This window comes from Prinia subflava, chromosome 4, assembly GCF_021018805.1.
Source record: "Prinia subflava isolate CZ2003 ecotype Zambia chromosome 4, Cam_Psub_1.2, whole genome shotgun sequence".
Lineage (NCBI taxonomy): Eukaryota > Metazoa > Chordata > Aves > Passeriformes > Cisticolidae > Prinia > Prinia subflava.
The window spans coordinates 13,523,845-13,542,135 of record NC_086250.1 but is presented as its reverse complement, the minus strand read 5'-3'; the positions used below and the strand labels follow the sequence as shown (position 1 = coordinate 13,542,135).

At 46.3% G+C, this 18,291-nt stretch overlaps 1 protein-coding gene across 2 annotated transcripts in view; it reads left to right on the top strand.

The window, feature by feature from the left end:
- Positions 1-18,046, top strand: part of SLC37A3 (solute carrier family 37 member 3) — a 31,031-nt gene extending 12,985 nt beyond the window's left edge. For both annotated transcript variants that reach the window (XM_063395564.1, XM_063395563.1), the window contains exons 4-15: positions 2,283-2,375; positions 2,816-2,899; positions 4,073-4,218; positions 4,848-4,944; positions 5,983-6,067; positions 7,107-7,291; positions 8,955-9,096; positions 10,318-10,419; positions 12,022-12,069; positions 12,886-13,037; positions 14,728-14,793; positions 15,583-18,046. In XM_063395564.1, the coding sequence (XP_063251634.1) occupies positions 2,283-2,375; positions 2,816-2,899; positions 4,073-4,218; positions 4,848-4,944; positions 5,983-6,067; positions 7,107-7,291; positions 8,955-9,096; positions 10,318-10,419; positions 12,022-12,069; positions 12,886-13,037; positions 14,728-14,793; positions 15,583-15,675 (1,293 nt within the window). In that variant the 3' untranslated portion in view covers positions 15,676-18,046. The remainder of the gene's footprint in view (positions 1-2,282; positions 2,376-2,815; positions 2,900-4,072; positions 4,219-4,847; positions 4,945-5,982; positions 6,068-7,106; positions 7,292-8,954; positions 9,097-10,317; positions 10,420-12,021; positions 12,070-12,885; positions 13,038-14,727; positions 14,794-15,582) is intronic.
- The last annotated feature ends 245 nt before the right edge of the window (positions 18,047-18,291 follow it).

Below are 18,291 nucleotides of genomic sequence, written 5' to 3'. Positions count from 1 at the left end.
GGGAGGAGCCATGGGTGGAGCAAGGGAGGGAACAGAGGGGGCGGGTGTGGGAGGGACCAAGGGGTAAAATGGGTTGGGCAGACAAAAGGGGTTGGGCGGGTATGAAGGGGTTGGGTCAAGGAAGGGATTGAATTTCGGGGGAGGGGGACGCGGGGGAGGGGTAGGAGAACGGCGCGAACGGGCGCCATCTTGTGTGTCGCAGGCGCCATCTTGTGGCTCCTGTGACGCAGCAAGATTAAATCTAACTTTTGGTCTATAACGTGGGGAGACAGGGGAAGGGCTGCGTCCCCGGGCCGCTTGTCCAGGGCGACCCGAGGATTCCTCAGCAGTCCGGACAAGACTGCTGAGGCTGGGGGACCGGGAGTTCTGGCGAGAGCCTGGGCTGGCAGACCTAGGGTCTGCGGCTCTCCTCAGAATTCCCTTCCGAGGAACACGGGGATTGGGAGAAGGGGAACGGGAAACTGGGGCGGGCGGTCGCGTTGGCTTTTCATGCAGGGGAGAGCTGTTAGCGATCGTTTTAAATTTGACAATCAAAAACATAAAATCTTGGGGACATTTATCCGAATTGGCCGCCTTTTTTTCGATCGCCTCCCAGTAACGGGGGTTCCTTACAAGCTCCTCAGACGTGTTACTGAACTGCACGGAAAGCCACCGCACCAGCCTTTTTAACGAACCGCGGGAGAACTGAACCTTGTTCTCCTCCAAAACTCTAACAAGAACATAATAAACTCCTTTCTGGGTGGTCGAAAGCGAGGCACCCATCTCGCCGGTGTTGAAAAACCACCCTCACCCAAGACCGGACCAACTAAATCTCAAACAGAAAACCGTAACTGCCGCAACTTAAAAACCGGGCAACCCTGCACTCGCTAAAGCCACCGATCCTCCCGGCGCGCGGCACACGCAACGTCCCCAAAAACCCGACTCTCCCCCAGCTCCGAGCCTCCCTCGAGAGCTGGCAGGAGCACTCGAACGAAACAAACCCGAACGAAAAGAACTAAAAACCGCCTGGGCACGACCAAACCGGGAGCGAAAACGAAAGCGTTAACCCCCCGGTCCTGCGCAGACTTCTCCTCGGAGCCCTCCCCCGTGGCTTGGAGAGGGGGTCCTGATCGCGTGCCCCCGACGGAGGGTACTTACCTGCGGTCTTGGGGAACCCTCAGCGCACAGAAGACTTCGCCGGGAGTGCTGCCGACGAAGCTGCCTCCTGGATCTGCGAGGAGCGCTCCTCCGAAGAGGCTGCTCGACTCGCAGCGGTGGGACCGCCCTGGATCTGAAACTCTTCGGTGCTCGCGCCTGGTGCAAGCACCGCCAATCCTTCCGGGGACCACAAAGAGGGAAGACAAGAGCCTCCACGGAAACTCAAGGCTTCTCCTCAGGGTCCCATCTGGGGTGCCAGCCACCTGTCGCGGTGCCGTTACTAAACCCCTTGGCTTCACCCCGAGCCAGCCCAGGCACCGGAGCAAGCGGAATCCGAGCCGCCCCTCAGCGGAACGAAGGGGTCAGCCCTGTGGGTTCTTGACCCTGGGAGAGACCTGAACGGCAGTAGGATAACTGAAGCGACGCGCTAAGAGCGAGAAAGGAGGATCCAGCCAGCCAGAGAAACCACAACTTTAATCCAACATAGCACTGTCCAGACCGAAGTGGAACCAGGCTGAACTGGATACCGAACAAAGAAATGCACCAGCTTATATGCTTTCGGGGTAGGGGAGGAGAAATGGGAGTCCCTCTTTGCGGCAACCAATGGAACCTTGACACTTGGGAGATAAGGGGAAGGGTTGCAAGCCTTGAACCAGTTAGGGGATAGGGGAGGGATAACACAGTGGCGGGAAGAGGGGAAAAGGTAACATGTGACCAAGGGGAACTTATGAATTTCAATTAAGGGGGGGTGTACAGAACATACAACATTGTGCAGAACATACAATATAGGACCCACCAGCCTTTCATCTTTTCCACATATCTAAATCCTTCCTACTTGGTAAACCACCCATATATCTTTCAACCTCTCTCTGCCTCAAAACCCTCTTTCCTATATCCTTCTTTCAGCACCCTCTCCTTCTTCCTTAAGTCTCTCTCTTTAAATCCTCTCCCTCGTCTGTCCTTCTTTTCCTTGTCACAGTCCTTCACTGCACCTGCTTGTTCCTGCTTACACTGTCCCAACTTTCTTTGTGGAGTCCAACTGAGGTTTAACATACTGAAATGGGGAAAGTCCAACCATCCACACCACCACAAGTAGAATGAGCTGTGCTTCTCCCTGTTTACCTGTCAAATTTTTCCCTCTGTAGCTCTGGAACAGCAGCCATTTATTTCCAAATGCAGAAGAAGCAACTCTCTTCCTGGGGACATTGGACACCATCTTTTTATTTTCCTATGCTGTGGTGAGTAAAATTAAGGCCAAGCTGCCCAGTTTTGGTTGATTCTTATTGGGAAGATCACACCCACAGAGTAAAGCTTAGTTCAGAGGCAAACCCTCTCTCTTTCAGTTTCTGTTAGTTCTGCCTGTGCCTGTCACCGTGTGAAGATGCTTGTTAACAAACACAAGGGAAATACTATCACTTCAGAATTTCTTACACCCCTGTCACTGGGGAGGACTAGTTCTGTCTCTCCAAGAGTTCTCAGCTGAGTTCTTTTGAACCAGAAATGTAATGAGCAGCTACAAGCAGGGTTTCTTTGGTGGCTGGAGAAGTGGTTAGAATCAAGTTGTAAATTGGTATAACTTCAGTGTTTGGATTAGTTTGGCCTTTCTACATAATTTTATTTCTTACAGCTCTAAGGTGCAATTCCTCTGGCTTTATTTAATGCTGTGTTTTGTTCTCAGGGTCTCTTTGTCAGTGGCATCGTTGGGGACCGCCTGAATTTACGCTGGGTTTTGTCTTTTGGCATGTGTTCCTCTGCTCTGGTGGTAAGTTGGAACACAGTAGTGGGATTTAAAAGTCTGCCTGAGGGTTTCTGGGTAGGGTTTTGCTGTAGGGGGGAAGAGGCTTTGTTTCTGTGTGAGTCTGCTCATGAGCTGTAGCTGTACCTCAGGGGTCTCAAAGCCTGCAGGTCTAACTTGGTGCTGGGTGCGTGTACTGCACTGTCTAAAGCATTGAGCAGAGGTGACTCTCCCCTTTGTCAAATGTGCTCTGGACACCGTGTCAGAAAGAAATTCCTAAGCTTGAGACACTGGCTAGAGGCTTGATGAACAGCTTTTGTTCAAGATTGGTGTATTTGGGCTTTTGGGGACTGTTTTGTAGTGTAACTTAATCTCTTAGACCACGTATGTTGTTATTGAAGCTTTTGCTTCCAAACATGATCTTTGCTCTGTTCTTTAAAGGACTTCCTAACAATACCAGGCACTCATTTACTTATTTTATATAACTGCTAGGAGGGTATGTGTCAAAAAAGAATGTCTGCTGAAAACAAAAGGTGTTTTGTGTTCAAGTTCAAGCTGCTTCAGATAAGTGTAAATCAGTTTTATCTCATGGTTATTAAAGTAGCCATAAAATGTGTGGAGTGTGTTTTGTTTACCCAGTGGCTGCAAACCCCACTGTGTTATTGGGCTCTGCAGACACATGACTACAAGTGTGCATCCTGTGCACCTGTGCCACAGTGTGTGTTTATTTTGGGTTAGAGCACTTAGTAATTTGAGACCTGGCTGCAGTATTTGTGTTAAATTTGGTGAAGATACCTGACCTGTGAGGATTCTGTTTGCAGAGAGCCTCACGGATTAGGATGTCAGTACAACAGCAGATCAAGAGGCTGCTGTGGTTTTAGTGTTGTCATTGACACTATTTGTGTCTTCCTTCTCCTCTCCTGTTATGATTGTGCTGTTTGGGGAGGCAGAAGTGTTTTGGAGAGGAAGTGCCCTGACACACGTTTGTCTCTGGAGTCCGAGCTGTGCTGGCTCAGCAGAGGGTGCTGTGAGCCCTGTGCTGTGTCTCAAACAATGCCAGCCTGGCCTCTGCCCTGGCCCTGCATAGCTCCCTTGCATTGCTCCCTGCAAGCTTGTTCCCTTTTTTAGGACCCCACTCCTGCCTGTCTTTCAGCACTAGCCTCAGGGTGTCTTCTCTGTTTTCCCCCTGCTCTCCTCTAGGTATTCTCCTTTGGCACACTCACAGAATGGTTGCATTTCTACAACAAGTGGTTTTACTGCTGTCTCTGGGTTGTGAATGGCTTGCTGCAGTCCACTGGCTGGCCCTGTGTGGTTGCTGTCATGGGAAATTGGTTTGGAAAAGCTGGGTAGGTTGAGTTTTCTTCAATGACTCACTTATCTGACTTGAATTTCAGATTGAGCTGAAATTCTCAAACCAGAAAGGCCAATTGTTAGATCATAATTGAAATTAGGTAGGATGAAATATGCCTTACTTGTTACATTCTCTCTAGCTCTCTTTCACTTTTTTCTGGAGCCACACAACAGCCTGGTGTGAACACAACTGTGTGTATTAAAAGCAGAGGTTCAAACTTCAAAAATCACATAGTGTAGAGTGATTGAATTTTAATTTTCATACCACTGAAAAACTGATTTCTGTCTACTTAGCAATAAAGAGAGCAAATGGTAACTGAGTCATCGTAAGTTCTACTCTCCCTGTGGGGTACTGCAGATGAGTTCTAGTCACAGTTTGTAACCTTGCTGTCAGCTCACTCTGCATTAACACAGATGTTTCAGGGTTCCTGGCTTATCTGTTTGGCATCTCCAAGTTATTATGTTTTTTGTTTTAAATGAACTTTGATTCTCTTTAAAGTGGTCAGGGAAAATGGTGTAACTTTATTCATAAGTTAAAGTTTACTTCAATATTTTGCCTTTTGTCTTGTTCTTAGTGTCATGTGTTCTTGCATTGCCTGCTTCAAATCTTTTTGCCCTTCTGCAGGAGAGGTTTTGTATTTGGACTCTGGAGTGCCTGTGCATCTGTGGGAAATATCCTTGGGGCATTCCTGGCCTCCTGTGTTCTCAAATATGGCTATGAGGTAGGTATTGCTGCCTGGCTTGTAGCTACACTTGCATGTCTGAATGGACTATGAGACACTGCTTTCCTATCCTATCTTTGAGAGATAACAGCCTCACGTGTCCAATCCCATCTTCCTGAATTCTGTGGAGGTAAGCAGCAGGCAGAATAGAAAGGCTGTTCCTTTCCTGACTCTTTCAAGCTGGGAGAAATGAGCCCAGGACCCCTCTGTAAATGGGATTGATGTTATTGAGGAGTTCTGATGTCACATTGTACCTTTTTCTGATTTGGGTGGCTTCAAGTGTTCTTCAGAGTCATCTGTCACAGGTTCTGATTGTCTGGAGTCCCTGGAGCTGGAGGGCAGGGAGGCACAGCTGCTGTGATGGGAAGAGGCTGGGCTGGCGTGTGGCAGTGGAGAACTGAGCAAGGGAATGGGAGGGACCCAGCACATCTCATGGCATGGGGCTGGCAGAGCTGAGCTGCTCACTCTGGACTTGAGGAGGCTTAGAGTACCAAGAGCAGCCTTCCAAAGCCTGGGGGAAGACTGCTGAGAAATCAGAGCCACAGTTTTTCCAGGACTGCACTGTGAGAGAGCAAAAATCCGTGGGTATAAAGCGAAGCAGGGCTTGTTCAATTTGGATGTTTAGAAAATCATTTTCCTATGATGTATGTTAAGCAATGGAACAAGGGGGCAGAGCTTGGAGGATCTGTCTTAGGAGGATTTCAAGAGTCTGATTGACCAAAGCTCTGAGCAACCTCGTCTGAATTGGTGCTTGACCCTTCTTTGAGCAGTCCCATCCAATAGAGCTGGATCTCTGGTTGTGTTGGCTCAGCTCCTTCCTCCCTGCTGTCCCCTCAGTACAGATAGGCCTAGAAAGGACCAGGTCTGCTCAGGAGATGCAGAGATCACTTGTTTCCCAGTGTCAGGGATGCAGTCTGGATTCTTGTAGCAGTGTTTGCTCTCTCATGAAGCTGGAATGTAAAGAAACCCTCATTAGAGAGGGAGGTGTATGTGACTGAAAGTGCTTTAAAGAGGAATGCTTTATTTATTTCTCCTCAGTATGCTTTCTTGGTGACTGCCTCAGTGCAGTTTGCTGGAGGAGTCGTCGTGTTCTTCGGGCTCCTGACGTCGCCGAAGGAAGTGGGTGAGTGGAGGAGCTGTGCTATTTCAGTCCCTTCGTGGAAAGCAGATCTGCAGCTTTCCATGGAGTACTACTCATTCTGACAGCATTTATCCTCAGGGCTTTTATCAAATGGTGCTGCACCTTAGTGCATTTAATGGAGCAAATGGCTTTACTTGCCAGGATCACACTAAATGCTACCGTGCATCACGTGAATAGGCTCTGGATATTTTTTAAAGCAAAATAGAACAGCCTGGCTCTAACACCTCCACTAGGATATACCTGATTATCATCAGTATTTGTTACTGAAACATCAGTATTTGTTAAACAAACAGCAGGCAACTGGCTGTTGTAGGAGAAAACTATGGCAAGCCTTAAGTGTGCTGTGGGAAGGGAAAGTAGTTTTGGTGTGCAGGTCTCCCACAGCCAGATAAATAACTTTTGGGTTGCACGTTTCTTCTCTGAGAAGGTGGCAGGCAAGTGCAGCAGGAAAACAAAAGAACTCTGGGGCTTTGACAGGGCCGTGGAGGAGGTTTCCCAGGTGCCTGCAAAGGCTGTAAAGCTGGGAGCTCTAAAGCTGCCATAAAGTGTGCTCGTAAGAGTGCTCTGCATCCCAGGAAGCACAATGCAGTTCCCAGGCCCCCATTCCATCAGGGGCATTAGCAGGCAGCAGGTGTCCCAGTCCCTGCTGCTGCTCGCAGCCTCCACGCTCCAGGGAGGCACCCAGGAGCCAGGGCTGAGGATCCCAGCCCCTCAGTGAGGGGGGAAATGCACTAATTTGTTGTGTCTTCCAACTAATGGCCAGACACTCAGAGCAGACAAAGCCGACGCCAGGATCACACAATACTTTCAAGAGCCCTAGAAGACAAAGGGTAGAAACTGGCGGCACTGCAGAACACCATCTAGAAGAGTTTCTAAGCCAAAGGAGGATGGAGGTATGGGAGAGCAAGGGCATTGCTAGAAGGTAGAATTGCTTAAAAGAAGGGAGCATAGCTTTAGAGTGGGGAGAGGGTGAACAGGCTGTGGTCTGTTTTTGCTGTTGCTTATTCCTTGTAAAACTTAGGCCTCCCGGAGCTTGGAGCAGATGAAGATGAAGTCAGTGTGGAAGAAGATGCCAACAGACCCCTAATGGGCAGTGATGATGTAGATGAAGATGACCGGAATTACTCCATTCAAGCAACTGACAGTGACAACCAGCCCAAGGCCATTGGCTTTTTCCAGGCTTGTTGCCTTCCTGGTGTAGTGCTGGTGAGGACACAGATTCTTAAGAGCTGACTTATCTGTTGAACATAAAGCTGGCTTTCTGTGTTGTCAGGATTTGTTCACATCGTGGTTGATATGTTGACCGTATGTTGTAGCGGTTGTCAGTATGTCGAGTACAGGACAACCACGGTCCTGCTGTTAAGGCCTCAGTTGAGGGATGGCAAAAGAGAGCAAACCCATCTTGAGTTCTTTCCTACTCTGGCTAAATACCTCACACAAAATGTTAGGGATGGTGTCTGCCTCATTGATGTGTGACTTTTTTCACTGGCCTGAGCAAAAGGAGATGGCAGCAACTGTGGTTGCTGGCTTTGAACTTTGGATTTTGGGGACACGTTCCACACCCTAATCTGGCAACCTGAACACCTCTGAGTTTTATCTGATGTCAGCTTAGTGCCCAGCCAAACAGGGCTACCATAGTCCCCATATCAGATTGGTGAGAGACTAAACACTGAGAGAATCTCCAAAGCCTTGTCCAGATTCTACAAAGAATTTATTTGACGTATTTTTTCTATAGCTCCTCTCATCTCCTGCTGAGTGATACGATGGAAGAGTTTTAGTACAGACAGCTTTCCCCTGAGCCTCTAAGAATTCAATGTTTAATCATTCAGACAATCTGGTAGACAGTTTCTTAGTGGGTTGTAATAAATATGACTTTATACAGTGCACTTTTCACACCCAGAGGCAGGAGAACCCTACCAAACATCCCCATGTCTTCCATGGATGGCAGAAATTAGTTTGTGTCCTGTAAGAGTGAAAAAGCATTAATAATACAGCTAAGAAGTCTGTGCCTATTAAAATATTATAAATGCAGAAGAGATGATTTTTGTGCAGTGTAATGTATAAAAATACCTGCTTTTTGAAATTCAGAGTTTAGTGCCCATATGCACAGAGCCTCAAAGGCTGTGCTTTAACATCTTCATCCTTGTTTGCCTCTTCCAGTGGGTTTCCTGAACTGCTCTCTTTACTGAAATAGGGTGACCTGTCCCTCTGCATGCTGGGCCAGCAGTCCCTGAGAACTAATCTTTGCCACACACAGGAAGGCTTTGGAGGAGATCTGCTAGCTAAGGACAAATTGAGCCCAGCAGCCAAAAGAAGGTTGTCTCAGCTGTTTGGTTTGGAAGCCTGTGCTGAGCTTTGGCCAAACCTTTCATCCCATGTTCTGGAATACCTGCCTGGGGATTATGAGTGAAGCTCTCTCTTGTGGTGCTGTAAGCAGATAACCCCTCTGAGCAGCACAAGGTAGCACAGAGGAACCGCTTCACAGAGCCTTTCTCAGCATGATGCACAGATGACTAAATCTCAAACTTGTTTTGTGTCATGTGGCTGGTTCCCTTCTCTTCAGAAGGTGAATTAAATTTTCTTCATTTTTTTGAAGCCTGGTGTCATATCCTCTCAAGATTACACTTAAAGTGTTTTAACCCATTGCATTCAGTGATAAAAAAATAACCTTCTTGACAGTGATTTTTGTATTCCTGGGCTCCCTTTGATGTTCAGCATTAAACTTTCATGATGCTGCCTTCTTAACATGAAATTCAGAAGTGCTTTTTCCTGAAAGCTTTAGCTGGATCCAGAGCTTTATGGGAATAAGCAGAAATGCTGTTTGCATTTCTCAAGTGCTAACTGCTCGCTGGCCCTCTCTTTATTCCAGTACTCCTTGGCCTATGCCTGCTTGAAGATGGTGAATTACTCATTCTTCTTCTGGCTGCCCTTCTACCTCAGCAACAACTTTGGATGGAAAGAAGCAGAAGCTGACCAGCTCTCCATCTGGTATGATGTGGGAGGAATCATAGGTGAGTGACATCTTCTTGCAGCTGCCTCCTTAGTGTTTGAGAATGAGAGACAGTGAATGCAGCCAGAGCAGCTGAGTTCGGTGGGATCTAGCTGTTCACTGAATGTGGGAAAAGTCTAGCTTTGTATGTGGCTGCTTGGCTGTTTTTCCTTAAACACAAAGTATATGACCTCCTAAAATACCTTCCCTTAAGCATAAAGTATATGACCCCCTAAAATATAACTGAAGGGCACTGTCATACTCTGGAAAATTACCCCAGCTGGCATTTTTCTTCACTGACTAGGACTTCTTGAAAAATGCTGTGTGCAAAATGGGACGCCTGCTTGCTGCTTTCTTTCTGACAGGTACCCTTGGGGAAGATTTAGATCTGGATTTCCTGGGTTCTATACTGTCCCATCTGTCATGTGTCCCAAGGACAGACTCATTGCAGATCTCAGCAGAGCAGGCACCAACTCTGTTATGTTCAGAAATTAAACATCACTCCTCTTACTTTGGCTGGCTGCAAAACTTGACCTGGTTCTTCCAGAATAAAGAATATATTATTATATGTGTTTAGACTTCCACTCTCCTGTGCTCAGGTTCTAGCTTTATTCCCTTGTCCAGTTAGCTTTTCTATAACAGACGTCCTTGTTTGGGTCCATTCAGGGTCTGGTTTTGCCTCTGGCCTTTTCAGCATTCTGGCTTTTACCAGCAGAGCAGTTGCTGCAGAGGTACCAGTGGTACATAAGGTGATTTTTCCTGGCCTTTGGCATTTGATGCATTCAGTTGCACATGCCCTAAGTAGGTGAGACAGCAGGGAATGCGAGGCCCCTGTTGTGATTACATTTTCCCTGTGAGAAAGAGCTGCCTTTTCTTGCTCTTTCAGTTAAGGGAACCAGCCACAGTGCTCAGTTTGCTTAGTCCAGGGTGGTGGTGGTGGTCGTAGAGCTGTGATGCTCCTGTAGGGGAAGAGAAAGGAAAGTAGGAGCATTGGCTAGTGGCATGCCAGAAAGAAAGAAGTCATAAATTCCCAGTAAAGCAGTACGAGTACTTCCCTCTGCTTTATCTGAGACACTTAAATTTACTGTTGTCTCTGTGTCTGGGGCAGTAAGGGCCAGAGCTTAGCTCTCAGGATTTTACAGGGAATGTGTATTGATGAGGAGGCCACTGCACTCAGTGAAACAAGCTTTGTTCAAGGTATCAGCATCCTGAGCCTGACAGGGATTTTTTGTTTTTTAAACAGGTGGGACTATCCAGGGCTTGATTTCTGATGTGCTGCAGAAGAGAGCCCCTGTGCTAGCAGTGAGCCTGCTCTGTGCCGTGGGCTCTCTCTTTGGATACAGCCGTGAGTACGCGTGTGCTGCAGGGATAAGAGGTTCATTCAGTGCCTCCTGGAGACAACCAGAGCACAGCCTGTTCTCATTACACTTTCTGGTCTTAAAACTGCTTCTGGATCAGAATGGTGCCTTTTGGTCTATTTTGCTCAAGTGTGGCACTGCACAGAAAGAAATCTGTTCTCTGGTTAATGGGGTGGAAATGAATCCTTTAAGTGGCTGGATTTCTCTGTAGTGGTGAGTTATTTACTGATCCAGCTCCAGTGTCATTGGAGGTTTTTGGCATTGTCATTGTGTCAGCACCATAACTGGCAGAGCAGGAAATCTCAGGTGCTTTGCTGTATTATGAGAAAAGAGAAATCTGTGGACAGATCTGTGCTGGAGTAGATATTTACATTACTCAGAGGCAGGAAAAGCTCTTAGACTTCAGTACTTACACTTCTGAAAATGGTGAAATTGGAGAGCTTCTGCCTCTTTTATGATAGATATAGTTCTTGGTGTCCGACTTTTGAAAGGAATCTTGGGAAAACAGAGTGTGAGGAGATAAGATGTAATTTCTGTGAAACATCTGTGAAGCATTTCTAGGGGTGACAGATTTGTGTCTTCAGACAATGTCCCGTGGCACAGAGTGATTTAACTCACTGGGTTGCCATTTCACTCCTCTGTGTGATCCTCCAGAATGGGGTGGTCGTCCAGACAGACTTTTATAGAGCACTTTCAGATCTGTGGGTAGAAATCTGTGCTGGATCTGGACATGAAATTGTGGCTTTTGGAAGCATGCAGGCTTACTCAGAGGGTCTCGAAGTAAGGTCAGTAAGTTATTATCATTGAATAGCAAGGATTGGGTTTGGTGGAGTTTTTGTAGGCTCTTGTGCTAACTTATTGCTTTAAAAAGTGAATTGGAAGTAAACATGAAATTATTGCTGATGAGATTTGAAGTTTGTGGCTAGGTAGCAGAACAGCCAGAGCCCCAGGTGCCTTCTGCTTAACTCAAAATGTGCTACTGTCCAGGCAGATACAGAAATCTTAGGTAATCCAAAGTTCCTGCAGTGTGGTAATTCAGCTTCCATCAGCCAAAACAGGAAACCTTATTGTGCCCATAGTGTGTTGCACATAAGGGTGATAATGGCCTGGGAATATGTGAAGAGGGTGCACCTTGCCTTGTGCAGTAACTCCGTGTGTGGACCCTGAGGGGAAGGGAGTGAGGAACTCAGGTGATGCCTGGAAGTGAGATACCAGGGAAAAGTGTCTGAAAGGCACTGAGGGGCTGTAATGGAAAACGAGCTGCATGTACATGTGCTGCTTGAAAGGCAAGGGGAACCTGTAGATGTTCACACATGGCTTTGTAAGGAGGAATTGGGATATGGGGGTTTGCATGTTTTGCTTTATTGTGCAGCATTGTTTGGGAATTTGCTGGGTTACTACCTCCAGGTCCCATCTCTATACTTAAAAAAATGTTTTGGAAAATGGAGAAAGAGTGAAAGGGCTGATTGAAGTGCTGAGTACTTTATGATGAGAGAGTTTGAGCTGAGTCTGACTTCCCCAGAGAGGTCGAGGAAGGATTCTCTTGGTGTTCAAATTTTATTTACACTCTCCTGGTCTTTCTCTTGCAGGTTCCCCAAACAGCAAACCTATCAATGCTGTGATCATGGCAATTACAGGTAACTTCTCAAAATCCACTGTTGTGCTGGTAGACATCTAAATCCATTGCAGAACAATCAGTAACACGAGCTAGATGGTGGTAAGGTGTTTGTGTGTGCTGCCATCTCTGCTGGTTTTGCACAAAGGGTGAAAACTGGGCCCCAGTTTCTGTTACCTTTGGAAAACAGCTGTAGAAAAACAGCCTTAGAGGGAGGTATAGAATATAGACTGTATAGAACAATGGCCTGGAGCTGAGGGGCTCTGCCTTGGCTCAGTAAGATGCAGGTGGATTTGTGCAGTGGGTATAGGGCAGAGTCACGAACTGCAGCTCAAACTTGAGGGTGTTTGTCAGAATCCAAAATACCCTGTGTGTGCTGTGAGAGGTCACAGGCTTTTTGTGCTACCACACATACTGTGCTGTGTTATGGAATTAAGCCTGCATGAATAGAGCCTTTCTTTCCAAACACTCTTATTTCAGAACTCTCTGTCCTGTTATTGTGGGTCTTTTTTTTTTTTTTTTTTTTTTTGCCTGCCATCTCCTCCATGAACCCTTGGAGACTGAGGCCGTAGCATGGGCATATGCTGCTCCAAACTAACTAAAATATTCTTGTTGGCTATTTCTGTGTGACTACTCCAGATAGTCAGGGTGTTCCATAACTGTGTGTTTCAAATTTACCCCTTTACCTGCAGTCAGTCTCTGAGCACTCTTCCTAGACTTAATTACTTAATTCTTGTCCTGAGCTTTCATGGTAGAAAATCTGCGTTTTGAAGATGTTTTGTTGAGAATCTGTGTGAGTATTTGTATTGCACCAAGGCTGTTTTCTTGTCGCTTTCAGGATTTTTCATCGGAGGCCCTTCCAACATGATAAGTTCTGCAATTTCTGCTGACCTGGGCCGTCAGGATCTGGTGAAAGGCAGCAGCGAGGCTCTGGCAACAGTCACAGGGATTGTGGATGGAACAGGCAGTATTGGTGCTGCCCTGGGCCAGGTGAGGCTACCAGAGGAAAAGAGGGCAAAGGAAGGAGGAAAAGTGTCTGTTCTGGCTACAGATGTTAGTGCATTCCTCAATACAAAGTTGTGTGAGGAGAGAAAGGGAGGGTTGGGGTTTTTTTAAAAAAATAATTACATAAGAACCAACCAAGGGAACCTGTCTGTTCTAACAAAGTTTCCAGTGGAAACAATGTAATTAAGAACTAAACAAAGTATTCATAGTGCTAACGTTAAGGCACTTTGGTAATTGAAGGGAATTTTACAGACTTTCATATCCTGAACTTCAAAAATCTTTGCAAAGAGTGAAAAAATACTTTGAAGTTTGAGATATTTTTGTTTTGAGGTAATAGGAAAACTTTTTCTTACAGAAAAATGCATCTCTTTGAGTAAAATTGGAATACCTACTATGAATGTTACAGTGTTTATGAAGTGATTTAGAATTTGCTCTTATTTGTACTTTCTCTTTTTATCTGTGGATGTCTTCTATACCTTGTAAATCTCGCCCCACTTGCTTCAGTGGTCCTTACAGTCTGCTGCCAGAGGTCTGGGGAGTAGAGTGTTGCAGAGGAGGAAGCTGACAGTGTGCCCACTGGGGATGTTCTCTTCTCAAATACGAGGGTTAGCTAGATGAAAGAGCACAGTGGTGCTTTGGGGAGGATTCAGTAGAGAGATTTGAGACAGTTCTCCTCCAGGCATCCTCCAGTGGTAGCAAAATACCAAGGATGCAGGCGAGGCGTGCGAGTTCCTTTTCTAGAAAGAGATTTGGGGTTGTGCCTGGCATTGATTGCCTGATAAATACAATCATTCAGTTACTGTTTTGTGGCATAGATGCTGCTTACCTCCTCTGAACATGGAAAATTACAAGTGCTTTGAGGACAAATATCAGTGCACTGTTACACTCAGCGTTCTTTTGGCATTGTCTCAGTGGTTTTGTCTTCCCACACACATACCATCCAAACTCACGTCATTGTAAAAAGTGGGTCTTTGGTTCTGAGAGATTCCACCTGCCTCCCCTTCCAACACTGCATTTATTCCAGCAGAGACAGCCCCCACGTCATTCCGGGGGTGTGTGAATAACAGCACAGTGAGCGTGTTAGAAATTCAGATCCTGTTTTGATAGACCCAGTAGTGAAGAAGGGAGGCCCTTGTGCAGCATCTGAATATAAATCTGCTCATAAGGGATACATTTTCTTGTGTGGCCTGGGCTGCCCAACTGGGCCAGGGTGCAGCTCAGAACATACTATAATCTTAAGTGTCTTGCCTAGATGAAGGGTTAAGTAGTTAGTGGTTGCACAGCTTTGAAAATGTGTCCTGTGTAATTTATAAGCCATTCTGGAGCTTTTAGTTCTTCTGAGAGTATTTACATCCACTTATGTCCCAGTGTTCCGTGCAAAGACCTCGTATTCAATTTGTCACCCTTTGAAACTCCAGTTCTGTCTTTGTGCTGTTCTGAGTTACTGTAAAGCTTCAGGATGGTGTCTCTGCTTTGCTGAAACTCTGGGTTTCATACAGAAAAAGGCCGCTGTCCTGAGTCATCTCTTCTGACAGGAAAAGATCAGTGGGAAGATTTTGTGATCAACTCTGTGTGGAGTGCCAACAACCCACAAAGTCTAGAAAATGAAAGTGCCATGCCTGAAAGTCATGCTTATCTCCCCAGTTTGAATAATATTTTTTTCATTTCTGTTTAGTATCTAGTGTCCTTGATCCAGGATAACCTGAAATGGATGTGGGTTTTCTATTTCTTCATTCTAATGGTAAGAAATCACCTTTTTAAAAAATTCTTTGTCAAAGCTCAATTTACCATAGGATGTTTTTGTGGAAACCTGAGAATTGTGACTTCTGATACCATTCTCAAAGTGGCCTGTGGTGTGGCTTTGCCTCAGGTTATCTAAGTCAAATGGGTTAATTTTGGATCCCTTAAAGTCATGTTACCCAACAGGAACTGAGATTGTAGCAGAGACACAGAAATACTTGCCCAAAAATACCTGTATGCATTTCCTAAAGCTCACACCACCTGACTTCCAAGGCAGGACTTCTCCCTCCTTCATCTCTGTGATATGTAGTTTCTAATATTTTCAGAGAGTGAAGTTAAGCTGCTTGTTTGTTAGGTCTTGGAGATTAGTGGAAAGAGTGATGAGGGTATTAAAAGTAAACTGAAAATGCCTTGGCCCTGTTTTGCTGCTGGGGCCCTGATGTCCTCAGCATCACCACAGTGGTGAACACTGCACAGTTTATTTGGTCTTCCCTGCTGGAAGTGCCAGGAGATGTCTTTGCATCTGTGCTGACAAGGTAGAAGGCTGCTTTGGTAGCCAGCAGAGGTGTGAGGAGGAAGGTCACTGAGGAGCTGGAGAGCTCATCTTTATGAAAAGGTGATCAAGACAGCTGAAACTTTATGGCTTTCGTGCAAGCTCAGTCCTTCCTCTGCTGTGCCCCTCTGGCATTGCTTCTCCTAGCCTGTGTCTTCCTGGGATGGTATTGGATGCACACTGGAGCAGGGCTCTGGCTGCTCTGTGCTAATTGTGCTGATTTGCTTCTCTCCCCAGACGAGTTCAACCATCGTGTTCATTTCTCCGCTGATAGTGCGGGAGGTGCGGCTGCTGCTGCACGAGCGGCGCCTGCGCCTGCTGGCAGAGTGACCTGTGCTCCCTCTGCACGGGCTGCTCTGTGGAACTGACACCTGGGACACTCCTCACAGCTCTGGGACACTGGGGTGTTACATCCTCCAGGTTGGGACTGATTCAAAACAACTCCACAAGCCTTGATTGACTCCCCTTAGGCGAGCTCAGTCGTGAAGCACTGAATACTTGTCCTGAGACCATGTGTGTCACAGAGCTGCTGACCCAAGCCAGACAATCCGTGGGACTGATGGATTGTTCCAGGCTCCCAGACTCTTCCAGCAGTCACACCAGGGTCTTCTGTTGAGTGTCTCATTCCTATACCTTTTCTTATTTATTTCTGGATGTGCTGACCACAGTCAGCTGTTTGAAACTGACGGTTTTTGGGAGGCTGTCCTGCAATGTATCTTGATGCTCTTTTGTGCTGATGAAATCATACAGTGCAGTTCATGGATAGTCCTAAATTTCAGATCACCTTAGCTTTTAGAAAGGGCAGAAGTAATTATTTGGGATTTACGCTCTCCAGTTGTTTAAAAACTGCTGATGCTAAATCTCTGCACAGATGGACCTCTGCTATCCCCTATCTATTAACTGTTACATATCCCAGTAGAATCACATGAAGAAGTTACCTCTGTATTTGTTTTTAACATTTTTTAATAATGTTACTAATCTCTGAGAAATGAGATTTCATTTTTTTAAACTATTGAAGCAGACAGATAATGTGCAATACTTTACTGTAATCTCTGAAATAAGCCTTAATAGGTCCTTTGTGTCTAAAGGATCCTTGAATGGCTTCAGGGATCAGTAATGGGACACAAATACTTCCACTACTTTGTTTATTGAACTTGACCAATACTGACCAAAATGGGTGTGAGGTGACCTTCTGAAGGAAGCTGGTGTCACTGACTTCATCCTCCTTGGGCAATTGCTCATTTCTAGCAAAGAAGGATCAGAATGGAATTAAAGGAATTTAAGGGACCTGGCTGCTCTCAGACAGGGGCTTGCAGACAGGGGCTGCAGCGTACTCGAGGAGTGGCATTAATGAGCAACTGCTGCTGTCTCCCCTCATGCTCCTGTGGTTATGGCTGCAGGGGGACCAAACCCCCTCCAGGGTTTGGAAGCTTGAGTTGTACCTTGAAGGGAAAGGTAGATGCAAGTCTACCTGCAAGCACCAAAAACAAGTGGGTGCACTTGGTGTGATGGTGTTTGAGTGCTTTGCAGTACTGTGGTGAGTGGGGTGACCGACTGACACCCCTAATGTTTGTTAGCAATCTTAACGGGATCACTGAGTAACTTCACAAAAAATGGTTTTGTGATTATGCCTTGGGATGTTTCATTGTAATAGGTCTGTGTTAACCTGCAGAACTTGTGAGCAAACACTCCATCTAACTAGTCAGCAATGCCTGGATGGAGGTGGGGAGCAGCAGAAGTGTTGGAGCTGAGAATTTGAAACTTCTTAAATGGGAACAGTTGCCTTTTCAATATGTACATTGATTTTATTTTATTTTTTAATTGATGAATGTCAATTTCTAGTCATGTGTTGATTGTAACGAGTGGAACATCATTAGTGCCTTATGGTTTTACAGTTTTGAACGGTTGCTTGGTGATTGCTGCTTCTGTAGTTATGTCTCCATGCATAGCTTTGCTTAATGTGGAACTCAGTTGCTCCATTTTATACTTTTTTTGATTCTTTGGGTGGAGGTGATTGTTGCATATTTTTGTTAACCCTCAAAATATTTCAATGCTTGGGAAAATCATGCCATTAAGCTGATATGGAACCTGAGTCCTGTTCTTGACTCCTCTCATTCCCATTCCAATTTTTGCCTGTATAATTAGAGCAGGAGACTGAGAATCCATCATCCTGTTCTCAGAATTATGCCCTGGGGTTAGTGTTCACATCCCAAGCTACTCATTAGCCCCTGTACAAATAGAATGAAAACTCCCTGAAATTTAGTTCTAAAATTGATGGTGGCACCGTTTGCCCCAGCCGCGGCGTCTGAGAATCTCTGGTTTCAAATTCCAACCTGGATGAACTTCTTGGCCGCCTCTCTGGGCAGCAGATAAGCTTCTGATGAAAGGTGGGGTGGGAAAGGGACATTGCTGGGGTCAGGGGGAGGAGAGGCCAGCCCCTGTAACAAATGGCTTCCTGTGAACAGTTCTGTCCCTCTTGAGAAGTGTCAGAAGTGATGGAGTGCCAAGGCCAGGCCGCCCAGTTAGTGGCTTTGGGGCCACCCCAGTTAGTGAGGCGTGCCTGAGGCCTCAGGATTGCTGCTGCCCTGGTTGTCCTGGGTTTTCAGTCCTGTGCATTTTGCCAGGGTGCTCTGAGGGAGAAAGGTGTTCAGTCTGGTCATGTCTGAACTGACCTCACATGAATAAACATACTTTGACTTGATCCAGGCTGGTTCTTCCGTGTGCTTTATTCCACTCACCCCGGTGCGGTTCTGCTGAGCATCGTCCTCTTCCTCCTCCTCACAGGTCTGGCTCTAGCAGCTGCTTTTCACTCAGCTGCTGTGGGGACCTGAGCCCTGACTAGTGCTGAAACCAAACATTCATCCCAGCCTAAAAGGGGCCATGTTCCCAGGGCTGCAGTTTGGCCCTCTTCCTGATCAGGCTCACAAGAAGTTTTGTGAAAGTTCC